The 26209-nt window shown below is 42.6% G+C and overlaps 1 protein-coding gene across 2 annotated transcripts in view; it reads left to right on the forward strand.

The window, feature by feature from the left end:
- The first annotated feature begins 202 nt into the window (after positions 1-202).
- Positions 203-26209, forward strand: part of RAVER2 (ribonucleoprotein, PTB binding 2) — a 30225-nt gene continuing 4218 nt past the window's right edge. The window contains exons 1-12 of one of the 2 annotated variants that reach the window (XM_063427873.1): positions 203-429; positions 11694-11760; positions 15228-15694; positions 16553-16744; positions 19124-19250; positions 20160-20236; positions 21456-21563; positions 21644-21746; positions 22258-22430; positions 22925-23036; positions 23647-23768; positions 24774-24851. In XM_063427873.1, the coding sequence (XP_063283943.1) occupies positions 241-429; positions 11694-11760; positions 15228-15694; positions 16553-16744; positions 19124-19250; positions 20160-20236; positions 21456-21563; positions 21644-21746; positions 22258-22430; positions 22925-23036; positions 23647-23768; positions 24774-24851 (1815 nt within the window). In that variant the 5' untranslated portion in view covers positions 203-240. The remainder of the gene's footprint in view (positions 430-11693; positions 11761-15227; positions 15695-16552; positions 16745-19123; positions 19251-20159; positions 20237-21455; positions 21564-21643; positions 21747-22257; positions 22431-22924; positions 23037-23646; positions 23769-24773; positions 24852-26209) is intronic. The other variant, XM_063427874.1, reaches the window with a different exon arrangement.

The following is a 26209-nucleotide window of genomic DNA, read 5'->3' on the forward strand; positions in this document are numbered from 1 at the left end:
TAGGTGCAGTATATAGAGGTAGGTGGGTGGGTGGGTGCAGTATATAGAGGTAGGTAGGTGCTGTATTATATAGAGGTAGGTGGGTGCTGTGAAGGTGTTGAGTGTTTATATTTCAGGTGGGCGGGGTTAAGGTACATGTGGGCGGAGTCACAGTGTGCTAGAGCCAGCACAGCTCTGCCCGGGAGGCGGAGTTACGCGGTTGCTCCGCCCAGTCTCTCACTCCGATTCTGCCGCTGCAAGATGGCGGCTGCTCTGTGCGGACAACTTCCCCCCACCGACCCGGGGCCCTCCCCCGCCACCCTCGGCGAGCAGCCACTGCCCGGCCTGGAGCCCGAGGAGGTCACCCGCCGCCTGGAGAGCACGAGGGGAGAGCTGGAGAACCGCCGCAAGATCCTCATCAGGAACCTACCGCATGACTGCAGCAGCCAGGTAACCGACTGTGACCGGGAGACACCGGGGGGGGACTGGGGGCCTACTGTAACCGGGAGGGACCGGAACTAGTGTAACCGGGTGACACCGGGAGGGACTGGGGGCCTAGTGTAACCGGGAGACACCGGGAGGGACTGGGGGCCTAGTGTAACCGGGAGACACCGGGAGGGACTGGGGGCCTAGTGTAACCGGGAGACACCGGGAGGGACTGGGGGCCTAGTGTAACCGGGAGACACCGGCCTAGTGTAACCGGGAGACACCGGGAGGGACTGGGGGCCTAGTGTAACCGGGAGACACCGGGAGGGACTGGGGGCCTAGTGTAACCGGGAGGGACTGGGGGCCTAGTGTAACCGGGAGGGACTGGGGGCCTAGTGTAACCGGGAGGGACTGGGGGCCTAGTGTAACCGGGAGGGACTGGGGGCCTAGTGTAACCGGGAGGGACTGGGGGCCTAGTGTAACCGGGAGGGACTGGGGGCCTAGTGTAACCGGGAGGGACTGGGGGCCTAGTGTAACCGGGAGGGACTGGGGGCCTAGTGTAACCGGGAGGGACTGGGGGCCTAGTGTAACCGGGAGGGACTGGGGGCCTAGTGTAACCGGGAGGGACTGGGGGCCTAGTGTAACCGGGAGGGACTGGGGGCCTAGTGTAACCGGGAGGGACTGGGGGCCTAGTGTAACCGGGAGACACCGGGAGGGACTGGGGGCCTAGTGTAACCGGGAGACACCGGGAGGGACTGGGGGCCTAGTGTAACCGGGAGACACCGGGGGCCTAGTGTAACCGGGAGGGACTGGGGGCCTAGTGTAACCGGGAGGGACTGGGGGCCTAGTGTAACCGGGAGGGACTGGGGGCCTAGTGTAACCGGGAGGGACTGGGGGCCTAGTGTAACCGGGAGGGACTGGGGGCCTAGAGTAACCGGGAGGGACTGGGGGCCTAGAGTAACCGGGAGGGACTGGGGGCCTAGTGTAACCGGGAGGGACTGGGTGCCTAGTGTAACCGGGAGACACCGGGAGGGACTGGGGGCCTAGTGTAACCGGGAGGGACTGGGGGCCTAGTGTAACCGGGAGGGACTGGGGGCCTAGTGTAACCGGGAGACACCGGGAGGGACTGGGGGCCTAGTGTAACCGGGAGACACCGGGAGGGACTGGGGGCCTAGTGTAACCGGGAGACACCGGGAGGGACTGGGGGCCTAGTGTAACCGGGAGACACCGGGAGGGACTGGGGGCCTAGTGTAACCGGGAGACACCGGGAGACACCGGGGGCCTACTGTAACCGGGAGACACCGGGAGGGACTGGGGGCCTACTGTAACCGGGAGGGACTGGGGGCCTAGTGTAACCGGGAGATACCGGGAGGGACTGGGGGCCTACTGTAACCGGGAGGGACTGGGGGCCTAGTGTAACCGGGAGATACCGGGAGGGACTGGCGGCCTAGTGTAACCGGGAGATACCGGGAGGGACTGGCGGCCTAGTGTAACCGGGAGATACCGGGAGGGACTGGCGGCCTAGTGTAACCGGGAGATACCGGGAGGGACTGGCGGCCTAGTGTAAACGGGAGACACCGGGAGGGACTGGGGGCCTACTGTAACCGGGAGACACCGGGAGGGACCGGGAGACACCGGGGCCTACTGTAACCGGGAGACTCCGGGGCCCACTGCAAAAGGGAGAGACGGGGTCGAGTTCTGCACCTAGTATACCGAGTGCACTCGCATCCCGCACCGTATGTACAGAGTGCACTCGCATCCCGCACCGTATGTACAGAGTGCACTCGCATCCCGCACCGTATGTACAGAGTGCACTCGCATCCCGCACCGTATGTACAGAGTGCACTCGCATCCCGCACCGTATGTACAGAGTGCACTCGCATCCCGCACCGTATGTACAGAGTGCACTCGCATCCCGCACCGTATGTACAGAGTGCACTCGCATCCCGCACCGTATGTACAGAGTGCACTCGCATCCCGCACCGTATGTACAGAGTGCACTCGCATCCCGCACCGTATGTACAGAGTGCACTCGCATCCCGCACCGTATGTACAGAGTGCACTCGCATCCCGCACCGTATGTACAGAGTGCACTCGCATCCCGCACCGTATGTACAGAGTGCACTCGCATCCCGCACCGTATGTACAGAGTGCACTCGCATCCCGCACCGTATGTACAGAGTGCACTCGCATCGTTCACCCAGTACACCCCGAGTAACCCGCAGTCAGCACCCACTGTATCGCTTACACCAGCAATGTTCACCCATTACACAGAGTACACTCAAATCCTGCACGGAGTACACCCGCAATGTGCACACAGTACACACAGAGTACACTCAAATCCTGCACGGAGTACACCCGCAATGTGCACACAGTACACACAGAGTACACCCGCAGTCAGCACCCACTAGATCGAGTACACCCGCAGTCAGCACCCACTAGATCGAGTACACCCGCAGTCAGCACCCACTAGATCGAGTACACCCGCAGTCAGCACCCACTAGATCGAGTACACCCTCAGTCAGCACCCACTAGATCGAGTACACCCGCAGTCAGCACCCTCTAGATCGAGTACACCCGCAGTCAGCACCCTCTAGATCGAGTACACCCGCAGTCAGCACCCTCTAGATCGAGTACACCCGCAGTCAGCACCCTCTAGATCGAGTACACCCGCAGTCAGCACCCTCTAGATCGAGTACACCCGCAGTCAGCACCCACTAGATCGAGTACACCCGCAGTCAGCACCCACTAGATCGAGTACACCCGCAGTCAGCACCCACTAGATCGAGTACACCCGCAGTCAGCACCCACTAGATCGAGTACAACAGCAATGTGCACCACATCCTGCACCGCGTACACAGAGGACACCCACAGTCTGCACCAAAGTACACCAACATCTGCCCCCTCTGCCCCTTGCACATTGAGGAACCGCTTTCTTGTCTTGTGTAAAGGGAGGCTGCATCCACTGAGTGCCAGTTTTCTCTGATATATGACTAGCCCGCATTCCCTGCGTGTGTACTGGTACGCTGATACGCGAGTAGACCGCATCCCCTCAGCGAGTGCCGGTGCTCGCCCAGAATGTCTAAACTATAAAATCTTGGCATTGATTTTTCCAGTTAGTTGTACTCTGAGAATCAGAAGGGTAGTAGATTTCCACAAGTTCCCTAAACGGTATGGTAGAAATAAATGTTAACACCCACAGAGCACATTCTCTCGTAACCTCACCTGAATCATGTTTCACAATAAATCTGTTGCTAGGCCTGTTGTTAAAAGGAGTTAAACCCATCATGTGCTGTAGTGGAAATCTGTGCGTTTGCCAGCTTCGGTTGGCGTTATTTACTTGGGTATAGTTTTTAGGTGCCAAGATGCTTAACTCCTTAAGGTCAAAAGCAATTTACCAACTTCTGAAACAAAACCTAGAATTTGTGCTATGTGTTTGTTCCACCGTAAATTAAGGGTTTCTCCTGAAGTGTTACCAATACATTTTGTGTTTAAAAGATCAAAGGGATTTTCTTTTAATTTTATATGTATACCATTACATACATTAAGTATAAATACAATGTTACAAATGGCATGGAGGGGGGATCAAGGCTTGAAATAGATTTTTGGTAGGTAACCCTATGCTGACATTAAACGTACACATAACCTTAACATCTACACTATCCCTAACCCTAAAACAGCATGCACTCTTAAATACACTAACCTTAGCTAAAAGGGATTACCAGCTCACAAAGGCCTCCACCGATCAGTCAGCAGGACGACATGCCGAAACTCCTTTTAAGGCCCTTTTCAGACGTAGGTGTAGGCTCAGAATCATTGTGGTTAAGCGCAGGGAAATGTAAATGGATTTAAATGGCTGTATGCAGGACTCACTGAGTGCAGCATACAGCTCATCTGTCAGCTGAAAGTGGAGTTCCAGGTACTGAATAATACCCGGATCCCCTGGTATTAGCAGTTATTTATCCCTGCTCCCACCAAAACAGAAGTACGTTTCATGCTATCCTGGCATCGTTAAAGCCAGCTCTGTGGAGGTTTTTATTTGGGCGATCGTCAGGAAGAAATCTAAAAATCAGAACCCTTATTTTTCTTTTTTTTGTTTTTTTTTATTATTTTATTTTTTTAGAATATCGCCCAAGTATGACACACCCTGAGTCCCCCCCCCCCCCCTTTCAATAAATGGTTTTTTTTTGTTTGTTTTTTTTTTTTTAAAAAAAAAGCACTTGACAAATGCTGATGTAAGAGCCAAAACGATGTCTCCATTTCTGTTTTAAACAAAGATTGCCTTTTAAAAATAAACCATCATGTATTTACTACCATTGCTCAAAAAGCAGACTTGTAGAATTTTTCCACATCTGTACTTTTTTGACCTTGGTTTTACATTTGAGTCCTTAGTGCACTGCAGTTCTATATTTAGTGAACAGACTCCATCTTTTTGTTAATGTTTTATAATGTAATGTTACCAGTAAATGTATGTCTCAAAAGTTTCCAAATGGTATTATGAATTATCAGTATGTCGGTGAGGTTAAACTACAGTAAGATTTTCATAGTCATTGCAGTCTGTCTACTTGATTTCCAATGTACTTAAAATAGTATATATGAAAATCCATAGAAGCTCTGGCTTCAACAAACTTTATTTCTCTTACCTAACATTGAGAATTTTACGTGATGTCAAAACAAACACCTCTCCTTGACCATTTTAAAACACAAAACAAAAACGCCAATAGTTCAGTTAGATGACCCTGGAATAAATATGAAATAACTTCTCAGTCTGTCCCTGTTAATATTGGCAGACAGAACTCCAATACATGAATTCTGTAATTTTATCAAAGTGTGACAGTATAATCTGCACCTTATCAAACTGTTGTATTAACTTATAACATCTGAAAACGGATGCAAAATTCTAAAAGTATGGCAATGTGCATTGGAGCCGGCAGACGTATTCCATTGTTGACACTGTTAATCTGTGTGTTCTCTGAGCTTCATAAATGTGAAGTAGCAGAACATTGATCTATTATATAGAAAAGAAAGGCAACACTTTTTGGTCTTATTTATTATACACTTTAATAAAAATTAAAATTGAACACTTTACAAACGTCCCCCCTTTGTGTTGGCTATGAGGACACAGGAAGTGACATGATGTGCACTTCCTTCCTGAAGGCTGTGTGGCAGTCGTCAGTTTAGTGTATGGTGCTCTCTGCCTGCAGAGGCTGACAAAGCAGCTAAGGCTCGCAAAGCATCATGGAATTTGAAGTTTTGCAGCAACCAAGGGTCTACCTTTCAGTGTTCCAACAAAGAGTAACTAATGTGAAAGGAAAAGAATGATTTGTTACCTTGAACTTTCCCATTCATTTTATCTGGCAAAATTTCAAATACTGCACATTTATTGTTTGATGATTTTTCCATCTTAATCAATATTTTGTTTTGAAATCATTCCATTTAGTCTAGTATTATGCTATACTGGTCATTGTTGGTAGGACATTGTTTTCCACCCTCATGTTACATGGTGTGTGCTTCTCGTGCCCTGTCACATTACCCGGCAGAACCCACGTTAAGAAATTCACATAGATTTATGACCAGTTTCCCCCTTCCCCTCTCTTCCCCAAAGTGTCACCTATAAAATGTACATCTGAGTATTGGGTCGGTGTGTGTAAATAGGAATGTATGTGTGCATAATTTTCCTAAATGGGGTTGAGAGAGATTCAGCACGCGACCCACCCTTTTTTTTCAGCATTGTGTGGGGGTGCCAAAATACATTTTCCCCCCCCTTAGGTGCCATGTAAGTTAGCTTAGCCTTGACTCTGAAGTGTTAAGTACACCTGTTAGCTGTATATAAATAAAATATGCATACTCTGTGTACTTAACGCACTTGTATGCCTCTCTTTACTGTAATGTTTCCTATGAAATGCTAAGCACACCTGTTAATGCGTTATACTACCAATTGCACTTGTTGTACCTAACTCTATTGTAATGCAGCCTGTAAAGTGCACAGTACTCCTGTTAGTGCTATATAAAAGTATACATGCACCTGCTGTACCTCCCCCCACTGTAATACAACTTGTAATTTAATTACTTTATACTGTATGAATAAATATATCCCACCAGTTATAAATAATCTCCCGTACATAAGGTCTGCTTGAAATTGCAATATATATTCTTGTTTTGTAGTTAAAGAAACACCGTGAGCACCATAACCACTGTAGCATTCTACTTAGGAGCTTACAGCTCACATGGAGTAATATTGCAGTGTCCAGTGGACAACAGGCAAGATGACAAACTGTTATAATACCGTTTGACTCCTTACAATGGTGGAGGGGGTGTCGGAGTCACTCTTGGCACCATAGCCACTACAGCAAGGTGTAGTGGTTATGGTGACTGAATTTTTCATGAAGAACCACTTACATTGTTGTACTATTTTAAAAGGAATAAACCCTGTGTAGAACTCGTTATAAACCTTGCTGTGTTTGATTTACCAAAAAAAAATAAAAAAATTGGGGCACATTTTTATTTAATTTTTTTTTCCCATCAAGAGCTGCATACTTTTGATGCTGTGGAAATATGGTAATGATTAACCGTTTCTTGCTACATGCCCTTTTTGCTGTGTTTCAAAATAGGTAAAATTTCATTGTCCTCAAAATAATTGATTAATGTTAAACCCTTTCTTAAAGGAATACTCCAAAGTTAAAGGCTCCCTGCTTTTCTGGCCTAATTGGCACATGCATGGCAATTACTGTGAATGTAGTGATCACCCAATAGAATTCTTGTCATTGGGAAGCATTCACTTCCGCTGGGAACATTTCTCAAGTTTAGTGAATCAGGAAACCCTACTGACTGTCAGCTTGACTGCCAAGGGGTGTTATCAAATCGTAAAAGTGCAATTTCTCTTCAAATACTTTTCTAAGCTAGGACTATGCTGGCATGCAATTAATCCCCAAGCCCTTCAGCTAGCTGTGCCTAGTGTGTGTTTAGTTTAGTTTATAAATGATACTCACAAATGGATTTGTGAAATCTACTTCCTCTATACTCAACTAGCTTTGTGAATCTATTGTTTGGCATATTTCAAACAAAATTTCTGGATAACTGCTACGGTCAACTAAGAGGGAAGTCTGCATTCTTGTTTTCCAGAATGCTATACAGTGCATTACCCCTGTATTCTAGGCAGTGATATGCAAATGAGGGGCTTCCCCTCTCTAGTGCTAAGCATTTTCCAGTCAAGTCCTTCATAGAGGCACATTGATGACAAATTGCACATGCATGGTGCTCGGTGTGAGGGACCAATCCAATGTCTTTCTTGGTGAAGCACATGTCACACCCTGCGCATCATCTAACTATTAGGCTCCTGACAGGGCCTCTGCAAGTCCTATAGATGGCTTTATGTGCGGACAATCATTGAACATAAAGAATATATATAGTTACATAGCTGAAAAGAGACTTGCGTCCATCAAGTTCAGCCTTCCTCACATATGCTTTTGCTGTTGATCCAAAAGAAGGCAAAAAACCCAGTCTGAATCGGATATGTAAAGAAACCGTTATTGTAACTTTCTTACTCTGGGCGTAATGCTAGGGAAAAAGACATAGCACATGTGCTTTAATCGATATATTTGCGAACATATTAATAAAACCGGACCCGTCCGGCAAACCCCACTCAGTTTTAAATGGATTGAACAGTTTAAAAACAAGTGAGAAATACACACTGTAAATCCCTCTAAATGTATAAACGTGGCTAAAAGACTGTAGGGCCAGGATGTTTCAATTTGGTGCTTACACTGGCCCTTTAAAGAATGGTATTTTTATTATGCCAGATTGCCATACTTCGGGAAGTGCAAACAATGGAAACTGCAAATTTGTCTAAAACTAATGATGCACTACGAGTGACTATAGCGGGGGTGGGGGTGATTCATGATTTTCAGAGGGACAGTTTGTCGTTTGTTTCAGATAATTATTTTACCTCCGCTCGCTCTTACCCTTGCCGAGGCTGGTATTTGTCCAGGCACTGGCAGATTTCCCTTCTTTGGATAGACTCGGCTTGCCTTGCAACAAATACCAGCTGGTGAGTGGAAAATAGGGAATGTGATCCATCTATCCGTACGCACATTGAGTGAGTACCTTACTGAAGGCGGAGGTTGGGAAAAGAGCATTGTAACCCTTCGATGACAGGAGAATCACAATTACAAGTAATACTATAACTCCCTAAGGCTTCATAAATGTCATTTCTCCACGTAAGTCTTCGAAGGTGATCTGTTTTATTAATGTTTGTGTGTGTATTTGGCTTTTTTCCTGGACAGTTAAGGCCAGAGCTTTATCTGATGAAAAAAATTTTTTGGTCCGCTGCATAGTGTAATATTTTATTCATGAAATGTCTGACAGCCTGCATTTAAAGAAGTAAGAGAATGTCAGGCATTGTAAGGAGAAATATCCATTATCTTTCAGCCACCGGCCTCACACTGCTTGTCTCATGTTCCTCAAACTGGGGGAAATAGGAGTTTCCTTTGTGACTCAATAACCATTTCCTTTAGCTTTTTCTGCAACCTTTATTTCTAATGTAGTAGGTGGCTGAGTGAGGGGGGGGAGCAGGTAAAGGGGAGATATACTTACCTGAACCTGTCCCTCGTGGGCGCCACCTTATCAGGTTCTGACACTTCAGTGCCAGGAGCCGACGTCCCTGCTGAACTGTCGCACATGCGTGAGAGTTTAGCGAATCCAAAACATTTTTCAGCAGATAAATCTCTGGCCTTAAAGGACCACTCTAGGCACCCAGACCACTTCAGCTTAATGAGGTGGTCTGGGTGCCAGGTCCTTCTAGGGTTAACCCATTTTTTCATAAACATAGCAGTTTCAGAGAAACTGCTATGTTTATGAATGGGTTAAGCCTTCCCCCTATGTCCTCTAGTGGCTGTCTCATTGACAGCCGCTAGTGGCGCTTGCGTGCTTCTCACTGTGATTTTCACAGTGAGAGCACGCCAGCGTCCATAGGAAAGCATTATGAATGCTTTCCTATGTGACCGGCTGAATGCGCGCGAAGCTCTTGCTGCGCGTGCGCATTCAGCCGACGGGGAGGAGAAGAGGAGGAGAGCAGGAGGAGATCTCTCCGCCCAGCGCTGGAAAAAGGTAAGATTTAACCCCTTTCCCCTTTCCAGAGCCGGGCGGGAGGGGGTCCCTGAGGGTGGGGGCACCCTCAGGGCACTCTAGTGCCAGGAAAACGAGTATGCTTTCCTGGCACTAGAGTGGTCCTTTAACTGTACAGTAAAAAAACCAAATATTATATACACACACGTACACACCCCCTGTACATGAATAAAAATAGATCACCGTAGAAGATTCATGTGGATAAATTATATTTATAAACCCTTATGGAGTTACATTATTACATTTAATTGTGGTCCTCCTGTTCTCAACATGGAATCCTCTATAGACACAGCCAATTCCCTTTATTGGTCAGGCTGAGCAAATTTACTGGGACAGAATAGTCCAAACGTTCTCTGTATATCTCTTGGCTGGGTTCGAATTTCAGAATGTTTATGAAATGGTCACATCTTTGCGTTTTATCTGATTTTTCTTTTTCGTCAGTTTCCCCAGTCTGTCTCCTGCCCAATTAAACTGTTTATTGTTGTGCGATGAAGCCTGTTTTTCTGCTTTTTTGATCTTAAAGTTGTATTACACTGTTTTCTCAGATGTTAAAAGAAATGTCTGTTTTGTGATCTCATACTGTACTATATATGGAACAAACTAATCCCCATGGTTAGTCACAAAGTTTACAGTAAAGTTTTTTTTATTGTATTTTTTTAAATGGGACTTGTTTTTTTCCCAAACTGTAGAAGACAGTTGCAGCTGTGGCATTTCAGGACTATGCCCCCTTTGCCCAGTAATCCGCAGTTCATTTACTTTACTTGCCTTTGGGAACATGTCCAGTTTAAAGGGACGCAGCCAGTTTATAAAAGGGATGTCAATATAAAAACTTAAAAAAAATCTATTCTTGTGACTGCCAGTTTTTTGGCGTTGGAGCTCTTTACGGATTAAATTGCCCATTGTGCTAGCTAAGCTTTTTAATATCATTGGTATTGCTCCATGCCAGACTGCTTTGGTTACCAGTTACTGATCTATACATGGGAGGGCAGAATTAGGACATGTATATGTCAAGAGTAAAAATGTGTAGGTTTTTCTCCACTCTGCTATCGCTGTCTCCTCACAAATTGTTAATATTCCAGTGAAGTTGTTAATTTGCGTCCTTGTGATGTCATATTGCATAGGAATTGACCGATGTTTTTTTTTTTTTTTTTTTTTTTTTTTTTTTTTTTTTGAGGCGATGCCGACAATCTGCAAACTTTTAGGCCGATAGCTGATAACTTACCGATTTTCTGTACTTTTACCTGTTTGAAAAAACTAACCATTTCTACACAAATCTACTGTTTACTGAACATTTTAATTAAAAATGTATTTTTTTTGCAAGTGTATTTTTTTTTTTTTTTTTTTACTAAGTGGTAAATTTACAAAATATACATGCCGGTCAGATTTTTATTTTTTCTTCAAGAATATTTAGTGTTTTTCTCCCTTCCCTTTCCATTAGTGGTCCTCTCCCCCCTCCCTCCCTGTCCTTTGGTGTGGTCCTCTCCCCTCCCTGGTGTCTCATTATCTCTCTTGTAGCGTGACAGAGCGCAGCGAACCACGGTACAGCAGCTTCAGTTTCCTGTACCCAGCTGGACTGACAGGTAGTGCTCTCTCAGTGAGCACTTCCTGTCAGTCCAGCCAGGTACAGGAAACTGAAGCTCATGTACCGCGGTCCGCTCTGCTCCACTCAACCACACTACGTGACTTCCTTCCTGACGGTCGCTCGATTCTTGCGCCCCCAGAGCCGGTTCGCCCTAAGACGGCCGCCTTATAGACACGCCTGCCCTGCGTGCGCTGGGCCACTGCCGCCTCTCACGTTATCTGCAATATCTGTATTAAGTGGCAGACACACACACACACACACATTTTCTTTTTTATTTATTTTTTCCTCCCCATTATGGCTTAAATAAGCATATTGCTCAGTCTTTATTAATATTCTGGGTTTTTTTACCCGTAAATATGAAACTCTGTCTTAGTTCTATAAGTGTTGGCCGATCTCTTTTGTCAATTCTGTGTCGCAGTTAAATTATCACACCAGATGTTCACAGTTTCCTCATCTAAATAAACATTAGTTGCTGAGCCGTTTCTTAAGTAAACATTTTGCTTCCAAATGCTGCTTTGCCAGTGCTTGTTCTTTGTTAGTGCAAAGACCCGTGTTGCCATTAATGTTTTCTTCTGTTTTCCAGGAAATCCATGATTTGTTAAAGGACTATGAAATCAAATATTGCTACGTGGACAAAAATAAAAAAACAGGTATCAAATGTGTCTGTTTGTAAAAAAAGAAACCATTTTTTAAAAATGTTTTAAAATGACGTTATGATTTTTAACAAACAGATCTGGAATGTTCAGAGTGATAACGTTTCTGATTGAATCATGTAATTTTGCTCCTGATGAGAATTTATTAATCAATCTTGGAAAGATATTCTGTCTGGAAAAAAGCAGTTGTGATTCCCTGCCTATAGCAATATTTTATAAATTTTATGCAAGTTGGCAGTCTCCACCACAGCACAGATAGTGAAAATCATCACGTAAATACAATACGCTTGGTTAAAAAAAGAATAAATGTGCCTGACATCCATAACTGATTTATGCGCAGTAAACACACCGTGCATCTGTTCACACCTCCACCTAGTAAACATGTATATAGCATGTAGTAGGGGGAATTAACGGTCACCAAAATCAAGTTATATTTATAATTATGGGCTTCTCTTCCTGGCTGTAATTGAGATTGTGAATTTGATTCCCAAATGTGTAGCTTGTTTGACAGCTGAGGTCAGTCAGTCTCATTACACAGTGATTTATAATCAGGAGGAGGTGTTAAATATTAACTTTCTATCTGAGTGCTCAGAAAGAAGGGAAATATGGTAAAAGTAGAGTTTGTTTCAAAACCAAAGACTATACAGTTTGACTAATCTTCTGGCTGTCGGCTGCCAAAGTGCAAATATTGTTATAATTTCCATCACATTTCTTTTTCTTTAGAATTTTAATCCAGAATGATTATATCCATTACAGAATGATTTTTTTAAAAACATTTTTTGGGAGGGGTGGGGGAGGGTTCCCAAACTGACATTCTAGCTGTTGCTGAATCAACTCCCATGATTCTCTGACTATTTAATTCATAGAATCATGGGAGTTGTAGTTCAGCAACATGTGTAAGGCCAAAGGTTGAGAACCCTGTTTTAGAGTATTCTAGGAGGTTGTTACTGTTCTGTTTGCCAATTGGTATGATTGTTTTTTTTTTTTTTAAATCTATTTTGACATGACATCACAAGTGCCTCTTAATGAGGCACAACCAGGGCACGTCATGCTAATTAACCTTTACGGTAAACCTCTGATACAGTTCAGATATACAAGCCTTCATATTTACAGACCGTATCACATCACACATTGCGTCTGTTATAGGACCAATTGGGGTTTGCTTTTATTCAACGTCAATAATAAGTTAGTGGTAAATAGGACACAACTATCGATCTGTCTCCTCACCGCCTGTGTTATTCCATGTACTGGTGGGTTGCTTGATGTCTGCTCATTTCGCCCCAAAGCAGACTTGGCTCACCTACTACTCATTAGCTAAGATGCAGCTAGTACTCATTATTGGTGTCTTAATTAGTCCTGTGCTTTACACTAAATGGTACAGTACAATTTAATCATACAATATCAGGACAGGATCACTCTGTGTACCTTAATAAACTGATTTGGTATGATTTTTAGCCGGATATTAAGTTATGGTAATTTTATACAGCAAGCTGAGAGAGGGGGAAAAAAGACTTTGCAAACAGTAGAATTTACACCGATTTTACAGGTCCTAGACGCAACTTGTCTACAGGAAAAAAGCATGTACCTCATACGATGCCTGTCATTTCCATGGTAATCTCTGTCCAGAACAGGTAGTGGCTTGGCCAATCGTTATTTCTATAGCTCTACTGAGCTGATCCCATACGCCGTACTTTATGGACATGGCATGATTTTCTGGGAGTTGTAGTTCAGTTGCTTGCCATCTGCTGCTGAAAACGAATAGTTGGACTACTGTTCCCAGTAATCTTTGTGTATTGTTAGCACCAACAGGGAAACACTACAGGTTGAGAGGGGGAGCAGCAGGAGGAAGAGCTTATGGAGCAAATTTGTTTTCTGGTTTTATTAAGTTAGACAAGCTCACCCAGCATGGTTAACTGTAACCCTACTGTACCTATTGCACCTGACATTTAATGTGGTCCTTTTAAGCTCATATAAATAGCCGTATTTAGATTGGCGAAGTCCCTAAGCAGCCAGTCAGAATACACCTTGGATTTCAAGCCACTTTTTGTGTTTCTATTGACTTTCCCACAGTTGTACCTACTGCATTCTGTGAAATGAAGGGCTACAGCTCTTACAGGCTATTTTGAGTTAACATATATTCCTGAGTCTGTATCCATGTGCGTTCGATGCCTGACATCTAATGCTTATCGGAAGTCTCACATAATCTATGTGACTGTTTGTGTGTCGCCTTGGGAAGGTACGTGCACACTAAAAGCATTTCACTCAGTTTGTCCAGAAGTACTGTAAGGGTAAATGTAATGTATTTGTCCTTTTACCCGAGTGAATGCTCCTGTTTATATTTACTGAGTTAGGGGGAAGAGGAACTGTCATTGACAGAAGAGACACCGTTCCTCTTTAACACTGACTTCTGTGGAGTTGACACATTGCCCAAAACACCACATTTTACAGATTGTGCAACTCCAGCCTAAATTTTTGGACTTTTTTATCCACTCATTTATTCTTTCAAAAACATTCCACCCCGGAGTAGTTTAGCAGTGCTAATCGCAGCACAAGGGATGGTAAGTAATCTACAGAATTTTAAGACTGTTTGTTGAAGGAAGTTCTTACATTTAAGGGGACACTCAAACAGCCTAAAGCACTTAACCTTGCTGAAGGAAGTGCTTTGTTTGAAGAGTGTGTACTATTCTTTTACCCTAAAGAAACACTGTAGGGTCAAGAACACAAACCTGTATTCCTGACCCTTTTTTGTTAAAACACTGTCTGGCCCCCCTTGCACTCCCTAAACATAGTAAAATCTTACATTTACTCCAGTCTGCTGCAGCTGGCTCTGCCCATAATCTGCCTGCTTGACTGACCTCATCAGAAGTGTTGTTAAGACCAATCACAATGCTTTCATATAGGAAAGCATTGGATTGGCGAAGATTGCTAAGGAGCCAGACCGGTGGGGAACAAGCACAAACCAAACACAGCCTTGGCCAATCAGCATCTCTGTATTGATCTCTGAATTGAATCAATGCATCTCCATGAGGAAAGTTCAGTGTCTCCATGCTCACTGTGCGTCAGGAAGCACCTCTAGTAGCCATCTGAGGATTGGCCAGTGAAGTTATCACTAGGCTGTAATGTAAGAATTGCATTTTCTCTGAAAAGATGTTTTTTACTGCAAAAAGCCGAAAGGAATTATTTATACTCACCAGAACAAATGCAATAAGCTGTAGTTGTTCTGGTGACTATAGTTTCCATTTAAATATGCCCCAAATAGAAAAAAGGGTAAATTTAATGCATGCCTTTCATTTGGGGTATAACAGTTGTGTAGGCATGAATTCCTTCCACTCTTTCAACATACACATTGCTTATTTGATTTCTTAATACGAGTTGTTAAGTTAATGGGCCCAATAAAGCCCCCCTCCCCAAATTAAACAAATGCATGAATGTAACTTTTATCCTGTATCTTATCGTTATTTCAGCTTTCATCACTCTGTTAAATGGCGAGCAAGCACAAGACGCCATTCGGAACTTCCACCAACATGCTGTGCGTGACAAAGACATTTTTGTTCAGTTGCAGCCGACAGACGCTTTACTATGCGTTACCAATTTGCCTCCACGGCTCACTCTTCAGGAATTTGAAGAACTGGTGAAAGGTTATGGCAATGTTGAGCGTTGCCTTCTGGTATACAATGAACAGACCGGTCATTCCAAGGGATATGGTTTTGTTGAGTACATGAAAAAAGACTCTGCTTCTAAAGCCAGGTTGGAGTTACTTGGGAAATCTGTAGAGGGATATACTCTCTTCGCGCAATGGATGGACATTAACCAGCTGACCATTGATCTCATTCATTCTAAGTGCCTGTGTGTTCAGCTTCCCAAGGACTATGGTGATTCCGAGGAACTAACCCAACTGTTCTCATCTGTGCACCAACCAATATTCTGCCAGGTCAGTTCCGTGTTCTGTAAATTTAGCATTTACGTCACTGGTAAAACATCTCAACGTTGACAATATGAGTTGGGATGAGGGAGGTCATGACAGAGATTGAATGTTACTGGTGACACACAACAGCTGGAAAAGGCCTGCGTTCCAGACTGAATGTCAAGGCTGCCATGCACAGAACAAGTTGAGGCTTTCTATGATGAGCAGAATGTCCTGCTTTGTCCTTGTGCAGCCTGCGTGCATCGCCTGATCTTATTTAGTTATCATGTGCTCAAAGTGCGGCTTTTACTGCGTGTGGCATCAAAGTTTGTCCTAGTTCACTCAAATGATTTTACTAATAAAGATACTCCTTGCCCTCTCTGCATATAGTCTATGTTCAAGAAACCCTATATACAGGGTAAGGGATACTTAATGCTTCAGTGCACTTGCTCCTAATTAGATTCATCCCCCTTGGGGGGGTGGAGGGGGAGAGAGAGAGAGAGAGAGAGAGAGAGAGATATATATTTTAAAGGTATTTCTTGGTTTGTGTCTTTCCAAATGACACAAAAAGAGCCCATCTGTAGGAAATTCCTGGATCGCGAGAGGTCAAGGAAATAGCGGAATTATCCAGTTGCATCTCAATAAAACCCAGTTGGTGCAGTAAGACTGATTTACCAGCACTGCACTAGATACAGAGCAGTTACAATTTTTTATTAGATCATGACATCATTGCTTGACCATGTTGGTAATCCTCTCCTTACAAAGTCGCGGGATATTGCAAGACTCAAACGCAGCATCCAGACTCGATTAATTCCAATAAAACTTTTAATGATTCTGTAATCTGTGACCTTACTGAATGTTTGTTTGTAAAATCTGTCATTTCAGTTGGCTGAAGATGAAGGCACGTGTTTCGGTGGTTTTGCAGTAATTGAATACGAGTTGCCAGAGCAGGCAGAAGAGATAAGAAACGCTATGGATGGAGTGACTGTTAAAGGAAGCAAGATCCAGGTGTCATTCTGTGCCCCAGGCTCTCCAGGAAGGAGTACGTTGGCAGCGCTAATTGCAGCTCAAGGGATGGTAAGTAATTATGCACTTTTGGGGCTGTTTATTTAAGGAAGTTGCTGAGACTTTAAGTGACCTTGTCCCTGAAAAAAATATTCTCAACAGATTAATACTTTTGTTTCTAAATTATAGTTTGTTTTTAGTTGGCCTTTAAACTTTATTTGTGGAACCAGCCATTTCGGATATGAGTTAGCTTTCACACCTAAATAGCAGTTATGGATAAAAAAACAAAACAAAAAAAACACTTTGGAAAACCTGCAATACCAACAGCCAATCAGGATCTGTTTCCCACAGTGTGATGTATTTGTTGTATTGATATAATTGACAGAACATGAACTAACAGGTATTCTTATGTTAACGTGGCACTGGTATTACTTTAACTGAGCATTGAGTTAACTAAGTTCACATCCTCCTCCAAGGTACTTGTTTTGTTGGTGTGACCCTGCAAGGCCTCTCTGATACAAAAGGATACATATAATTTAAGAGGCTTTCAAAGCAACATCACGGTAATGGTTATGCTGATTAGAATGCCTGGGCTTCATTCCTTGGTTTAAATGTACACGCCTGACTCCTAAAGCACATTTTATGAAAAGTGCAGATTTCAATAGAAATTTACACTTTTTATAAATTAATCTGGTTACACCGCTCTGGCTGTCAATCAGACAACAGCTCATGTTACTTCCTGGTTGTTTAGCTCAGTGGAGCTAAACTCAAGAGGCAGCAATTCATTGACCAGAGCACTTGCCTTGGAATAACTTCACGTTGAGCTGCATTGGCGCATATGTGATTGGACAGCCAGTCTGGGCAGGGATGGGGGCTTGCAAAGGCTGCAGACACGAGATCTGCAGCTTTTACAAACTGTTTTTGCACATACCCCCAATGAAAAAAAAACAAAGCTAAATGCATGCTCTTATTAGAGGTATATCTACTAAACTGTGATAATTTTTTTCCCTTGTATTTGGGCAGTGGAATATACCTTTAATATCAAGCTGTCTTCCTGGGAGTAAGATACTGCCCCCATCTTGGTGCATTCATAATGTTGCATTAACACTTTTTAATTATAAGTGTAAGTTTCATCCAGCCTGGACCACCTTGATTGGCTGAGAACTAAACTAAGTTGCTTCCCCCAGCACTCTGAGCCAATCAATGCACCTGCACCAGGAACTGTTTATGCTGCTATGGGTACACCTTTAAGGGTTTTAGATTATTTCAGTTTATATTTTGTCTCAGTGTTAATATTGCAATTGCTGAATGTTGCTGGGCTAATCATATGTATATTATTTAGATACAATACTTTGTATAGTGCCACCATGTCAATCTATCATGCCAGGGAAAGAGGCCAACTATTCCAAGGTCGTCTTTTCTTATTTGATCAAGTTTCTATAAATAATCAAATTGAAAATAAGTAAGTTCGGCTCCACTATAGTCTCTAGCCCATGCTAATAAACTGCAAAGCACAATCCACCATCGTTAAACTTCTTAGAAATGTTTACATTGTTGTAACAAATGCTATATCATACACAACACATACATCACACGGGTTTTTTTTTTCCATAAATGATGAGAAGGGAGACATTTCTCACAGTCTGCTTTAATAAATGGTTAATGAGTTTACAGACAAGAGTTTTTCCATCTTGCTACTACATGAGTTAGATGATCCTATTTTGTAGATTTTCAGCAGTGTTTGTTACTTGTGTAGAGAAATGCTTGTACTTGGTTTTAAAGCTGCTTTGTCACTTTCTGGGGTCTTTGCATAATGTGCTAAGACCTCCGATGATGACTTTGTAGTTTGATGTCTTGTGGCCACAGAGTGCGGGGGAACTTGAGTTTTATTTACCTGAACCTGTCCCACGCGGCTGCCACCTTGGTCTTACCGCAGGTCCTCTACAGCACCTGGACCTTCACGTCAGCCAGTGCCGTACTCTTGGCCATGCGTGAGCGTTTGGTACTGAGGTCTGTGGAGGATCCTGCGAGACTCGGGAGCCTCCATAGATATTGTCTCACAATAAGGGAAACAATGCATTATTCCCAGCAATGGGGTAAAACTTGACAAAGATAGATCGGAGTTTTGTTGAACAAAGACAAAATACATAATGCAAAGTAATCCCTACTTTGCCGTGGTTTTTTTATCCCGCCATATGTATATTGGAGAGAAATAGATTGAAAAAGAACCGATTTTTGAATGAGGAAGAGAATAGAATGTAAAGTAAGTTCCTTTAATTCCCTCCACACAGAGTGTGTGCAGATGAACCTGCGAAGACTGCTGCTTGGCATTTTAATGGCTATTGCTTTACCACAAGTTAATTCCACACATTGTATCACACCGTTTTCCTATATCAATATAAAGTGCTATAACTGTGTGTGTTGGTTTCTTTTCCCCTTCTTTAAATTTAGTTACAAAATAACCGGAAAGGTTTATTACCAGAACCCAATCCTGTGCAAATCATGCAGAGTCTTAATAACCCAGCCATGTTACAGATGCTCCTTCAGCCGCAGCAGCGAGGGAGATCAGGGAAGCACGGTAAGCATCACTTCCATTCTGTAAATACAATACAATCTCTTATGTTGGTAAATGAAATGGTTTCATGATAATAAATCTAACGTGTACACCAAAGCATGGTATTTGCAGAATGAGGGAAGAGGGGATTGGTAGTTGCTGTGATGAGAGCAATGCAGCCTGTGCTGTCTTGTTGCGATGCGGTTTTAAAAATGTTTCTGCTTGTGAACCTTTTGAGTAATGAGCCACGATGACGACAAAATGCTGTCTGTATCTAGGCCACGGTTAATTTTTATTGAAATTGGTACATTATTGCTAGGGAATCTCTCTGAATTCTGGTTTGCTGTGGATATTGCCGGTATTATTCCCTTATACTGTGAAATGGTATTCTATAGTGTATGCTGCAATTCATGTCTTCGTGGAGTCTCATCGCTCTTACTAAGATAACCACAAAGGATATAAAATGCTTTCTGCCTCAATCAGTCCTTATTCTACTTGGCTGTATATGTTTGTATAAACCGGTAACATTAGAACATTCTCCAGCAATGATTATCCCTAAACCTGCTTTTGTTCACTATTATACTTTGCCATTGAATGCACTAATTATCATTCACATCCGGGCACCTGAACCATTCCTCCACTTTCTGTCAGACTGAGAAAAGTCTAATTCTGTGGCAAGAACGCTACACTGAAACATTGCTGTTATATAGTGTTTATTCCTTTTAAACCGTTGTTGGGGATGAGGGAGGCTCTTTACTCTGAGATTTCAATAGAAGCTATATTTGGAGAATTTAGGTTGGGCAGATTTTTGTGAGTTACACATGGTGGTTGTATAAATAACTTGCTGCATATGGATTGCATTCTTACTCTGTGAATGAATATACCCCATTTTATTTATTTATTTATTTTTATTATTAATTATTTTTATTTAAGGTCCAAATTCCGGACGGCCACCCTATGTCAATCCAACCGTCAGCCAAGCACTGTTACAGCTCAACAAACTACATCAGGTAAAGAAACCTTGTCAGCCACAGGGTCATTCTCAGTATAAAGGGAAGAGTCAGGTGTTACGGTGACAATTTGTTCAATTAAATACATCTCAGATGGTCTCGTGGGCCTGATTTGCGTGAAGTGGCCTCTTTCATAATTGGCTATGACAACTGAAAATTAACTTCTTTTTTTTTATTTTTTTTATTTTTTTTTTGTTTACTTATATTTTATTGAAATGATGTATAACAAATGAATGATCTGTATAGCAATATCAATTATACACTGTAGTTGACAAGATGATCTGTCACATAGCATCTCATTTATGAGTAACGTAAGAAGGTGCAAGTAGTGTAAAGTTTTTACACATAATTAACTTCAGCAGTATTTGCTCTAGATGTGAGCATAAAGGGTAAGATTAAGATAAATTGAGACAGTTTGTTTGCTTAGAGCATAAAACAGAAATAAAACGATGAAAATCTTAAACTAATCCGAATGGCATGAAATTAAGAGACTTGAACATACTGGTATCGCCGGTAAACGGCTATCTGTCAAAGCGCTGTTTATAGGCAAATTTAGGTACTTAAGTACAATGCACTGAAACTATAAAATTCAACCAAATGTAAATAAAAACTTAAATGCAAAAAAAAGAAAAGAAAAATAGCAGCCCTCTCCAGGCCATACTCTTATTGTGATTATCTTGCTTCCAGACTGGCAATAAAACAATGACAATGCATTTACTTGGCTACGGTCTGTGCACCTACTTCGAAAGTCCTTGATTTGATTGTTTTACCTTATAAACAGAGTGTATCCCAGGCTTTTTTTATGAGTAACAACTTCAGCGTCAACGCTGGCATTAATTAAATCGAATACAGGACTCCTAATGTCGTTTGGCCCCTGGGAGACTGCTGAGTTAGCGAAAATGTAACATTTAGCAGGAGGAGTTCTGTTGTTTGCATAATTTATGAAAGTGTAGAAAGCATTAGTTTTACTATGCAGAATCCATTCTAGACAATTCCCAGCTTGGTGAATATACTGTACAGTACTTCTTCTCATTCTTATCCAGACCTCCAAACAAGTGTCCCTAACTACAGTCAGTGCAGGATTTGGGGATAGATCTTCCTTTTTTACAATCTGCACTGTAGTGAGCATATTCTATCCATTTGCTCGTATCGATTCATTGAATGTCTAACTATTCTTTTTTTATTTTTTTTTTATTTTTTTCTTTTCCTCTTGTAACAGAAGACCGGCATGGGGAATTCTTGTAACGTAATGCTACAGAATTATTCTCATTTACAGATGGCACACCAGCAACTCCTGCAGCTTAAAAACGCCCAATCAAATAACAGTGTAAGTGTAACCTTCATCCGATTCCATGCTCGGTGGGTGCTGCAACAAATAGTCTTAACGTTTGTGTTTCTTTACAATAGAAACCTGGGTTGCTTGGCGAAGCGCCAGTCTCCATGTTACAAACGGCCATGGGGACAGCACCGCAAGGATCGCCGGAGGCATCACAGCGGGAAGCGCAGAAAAGTAAATAATTTTTTTTTTCTGTACAATAAAAGATTAAATTGACTGGATTAAGGAATGGGTTTTGTAAAGTGATCTGTTGAGACGCTCATAAAGATTCTGTTTTTATATGGATGAGATATGTTGGCAGTTATAGCGTATGTAACATTTATACATCGGTGTCTGTTTATTTACTAAACTGGGAATTGAGTAGAAGGTACATGGGAATGGCAAATTGTAGGCCAAAACACATTGTGTTAGTCAGATATCAGGGGTTCTCTTCACTAAGCTAGTATTTGTGGTGACGTGAGAACAGTGTTGTAAATTTTCTGAAATAGATTTTATTTTCTGACTGTAGCAGCAATACAAGAAACAAGATATTAAAAGACTGAACTTATATTAATATTACCCAACCTATATTATTTAGCGACCTGTAGATCCATGTATCTGAAAGGCCTATGATGACGTTGGGTAATATTTTCTGTACTAGCAAGATCTAAGGCTTTATTTATCTAACACTTTGTAACTTACTTAGATATGATGCAGTATTACCACAATCCGCACATGGGATCAGTCTTACCCCGGATATCACATGACAAGCAATCTGAAGGCTCTACATCCCAAGCCTACATCCCACAGCCTGGGTCCATGCTTGCCGGTAAAAATCTTCCCCAGAGCCAGGCCAACAGCTCAGAGTGTTCCCCGGTGGTAAGCTCGCTATATGTGAATTATCTGCTGTGATTTATGTGTTGGGGTGATGTCTTTTCATATTCAGTGTACAGAGCTCTTCCTGTCACAGGCTAGGACTGCAAAAATGTCAATAACACAATCTCACCGTGACGAGAAATAACTTTTATTTTCAGCAAATAGTCTGTGCCAGAACTCCCTGTGTCATGTACAGTCTGGGTATTGTTTGTGTTTGTCTGGGAAGATCGAGTGGGTATAATGAAGAATGAGGATACGCATGTATGGCTTGCCGATTATGGTACTATAGCATTCTCTTTACTGCTTCATTTCTTTGTAAATCAAAATAAATGAGATGTATATCCTTGTCTGGGCTTCACTCAACATTAATGCTCCCCAAATTTTGGAATCAAGTCTATAACGTGTGGTGTTTTTACAATTGCTGCAGACTATTATCAGTAACTATACTTTGCATGGCAATGAAACCTAATTTGTTTTTATCTGATTTCCTTTTGTAGAATAAGGCAAATACTCAGACCTCTCTCCTTGGTGAGCCACCAAAGGACTTCCGTCTTAGCACCAATCCCTACCTGAACCTGGCGAGTGTACTGCCCGGAAACACTTTGGCAGGTGAGAAATGCGCCTATAGTATTTGGGTGAAAAGAATAATCTTAAATAAAATCGAAAATCTGAAGTTTCAATATGTGTATTAAAAATGTACATGGTCTAAGGGGAGCTATGGCGTGAGGTTCCACCTCTAAACCAGATCAGAAAAGCTCTGTAGATCTGACCCCAGTCAGGCAAAGACAAAAATGGACCTGATGAACTGCTAATTCCACAAAACGTGTTGGTTGGTGGTCCTCACATGTGGTGTCTAGTCTGTTCATTTGATATGTAGTAATAAAGGTATTTACTTTTTAGTTTTTTGATGCTGTTTTCTTTTGGCATCCTTTGATGTCCGATATACAGAGGATTTTTGTAGAGAATTATCTACAGGATAACTGTTCAAAAACTCACGAGTGAAAATACCATCCATTTGCAGCAATGGTTTCTTAGTGAGATCTAGGTACTTCGCTACCTTTCTGTGGAATAGTTAAGAGTTTATGGGAGATGTATGTATGGTCGTGGTTTTTTATTTATTTATTTTTTGTTTTGTTTTTTATATTTACTGGGGAACACTGCTGCTGCCTGTTTGATTCTGTTCCACATGTTTAAATAAAATATTTGTTTTTGTTACAAGCTCTGGGCTCTCGGAGTCTGCAGCAGTATGCAATGGATGGATCATCCACTCAGGAAGCTGCCGTGCAGCCGGTGTTGGAGAGCTATTTTAACTATAGCCAACAGTATGGTGACTACTCACAGGTACAATTTGTCTCTATTATTATTATTGCCATTTATATAGCGCCAACAGATTCGCTTTCACATGTTTAAAGTATTACTGACCTTCTATAATCAGGGCTCTACGTATTGTGTCCCGACTCACGAGCCAGGCATAAATTGATTATATTGCTTTTGATATTTTGTGCATGTCATGGAGTGTCACGGCATGTCAATTCAACTGTGTATGTGGATGGGCTATAATTGTGTGATGGGTCATGATGTGTGGTTGTACGTGCAAGGCTGTATTTGTGAGGTGGGTCATGCATGGTGTGTGGGTGTACTTGCAGGGCTTTATTTGTTTGGATGGTCATGGTGTGTGAATGAGCATGTGTGTGTGTATGTATGTAGGGCTGTATTTGTGTGTGTGTGTGTGTGTGCGCACGCGCGCATGTAGGGCTGTATTTATGTGTGTGCATGCAGGGCATTATTTGTGTGTGCTCGCGCATGCAGGGCTGTGTCTATGTGCGTGCCCATTCAGGGCTGTGTCTTTGAGCGCGCATTCAGGGCTGCCTTTTTGTGAATGGTCAGGGTGTGTGCGCGCGCAAGGCTGTATTTGTGTGTATGCATGCAGGCTTTGAGAAACAATGTTGGGTTGCAGTTCCTTTTATTAGCATCTAAAGGCAGCAGCTTTCCAACCGCAGCAGGTCTTATGCCCTTTTAGTGTCATCCTATATAGCAATTCTGAGTAACTTGAATTAAATCTCCAGCTGACTTGATTACTAAATAATTTATTTTTAAAATGAAAGGATCTGCGGAAGAAGATATTGGTAATTGTGCTTTTGTTAAGTAGATCTGTCAGCAGTTTTCTTAAAGTGTAATATTGTCCGTGTTGGGAGAGGCTCAGAGAGTAGGTCCAGCTGGTAAACCCCCCATTAATGCCAGCTCCCAGACCTTTTCCATAGCAGTGTGTAACCGATGCCCAGGAACATTAATGTGGTTTATAATCTGGGTTTTGGAATGAATCTATATAAACTCTGTCCTTTGCAGGAAGCTGCTCAGCAGTGGTATGATCAGTATTCCGCATACAACAGCTCACAATCTGCTCTTCAGACTGATGAAAGCCACGTAAGTAGAAAGTTATTTTATTATTGGATAACTTAATGCATTTTCAACCAGACCGTGCACGAGAGACCAGGGACTAATAAGAGTATTTAGAAAATTGGGCAGACTAGATGGGCCGAATGGTTCTTATCATTCTATGTTTCTTTTACCCCACAACTCGGTAACCTTTTGTGTGAAACCATATCAAACGCATTGGCTAAATCCAAGTAGATCACATCCATTGCAACACCCTAATCTATATTTCTACTTCGTTCTTTGTAGAAAGCAATTACATTAGGAAACATGCTGATTTTTGCTAATAACCACATTCTTCCGAATGATTTCCTGATTACCATCCTTTAATAACCCTTCTAATACTTTACCAACCACAGAACACAAAGTCACCGTTCTTTCCAAGCAATATGTTAACCCTCTTTGCATATAGGAAATGCATCTCTCTTCCTCCAACACTCCGGTACAATTCCTGAAAGATTAAATACTGAGGTTTAGTCATTTCTACACTTGGCTCCTTAAAGGACCACTATAGGCATCCAGACCACTTCAGCTCAATGAAGTGGTCTGGATGCCAGGTCCCTCTAGTGTTAACACTGCAGCTGGAAACATAGCAGTTTCAGAGAACTAGGGTTAATCCAGCCTCTAGTGGCTCTCACTGACAGGCGCTTCTCACTGTGACAATCACAGTAAGAAGACGCTCAGCGTCCATAGGAAAGCATTGGAAATGTTTTCCTATGGACTGTCTGCGCGTGCGGCTCTTGCCGCGCATGCGCATTTAGCGCTGCCGTCGGGAGGGGGAGAGTTCCCCGGTGCTGGAGAATGGTAAGTGTTCAGCCCAGCGGGAGTGGGACCCTGTGGGTGGGGGGGACCTAAAGACCCTGTAGGGCCAGGAAAACAAGTGTTTTCCTGGCACTATAGTGGTCCTTTAAGTACTTGTGGGTGAATACAGTCTGGCCCTGGAACTTTGTTTAAATTAACTTTCTTGAGGTGCTACAGCAGCTAGTCTTGAGTCATCCAATCACAATTTTTTGGATGCTTTTGTAGCGATCATTTGCGTATCTTATAGGTCATAAGTTCCTCCATTTAATGTACTGAGGAAAGTTATTTAAAATTTCTGCCTTTTCATGGTCTTCATTCACACCCATCTGTTTTCAGTGTACCTACACTATCATGTTTTTGTTTTTATTTTTAAATTTATGTACTGAAAAAGTTTGGGTTGTTTTTGTGGTCTATGACTTTCAATGTCTCATTTTCTAGTTTAACTACTGTAATTGCCTTTTTGCGTATATTATTGGCCTTCTTTTATCTCATATCGGATACTTCTGATTTAAATGCCAGGGTCCTTATTCGGGATTATCCGTGTCCAT

The sequence above is a fragment of the Pelobates fuscus genome, chromosome 7 (assembly GCF_036172605.1).
Source record: "Pelobates fuscus isolate aPelFus1 chromosome 7, aPelFus1.pri, whole genome shotgun sequence".
Classification (NCBI taxonomy): domain Eukaryota; kingdom Metazoa; phylum Chordata; class Amphibia; order Anura; family Pelobatidae; genus Pelobates; species Pelobates fuscus.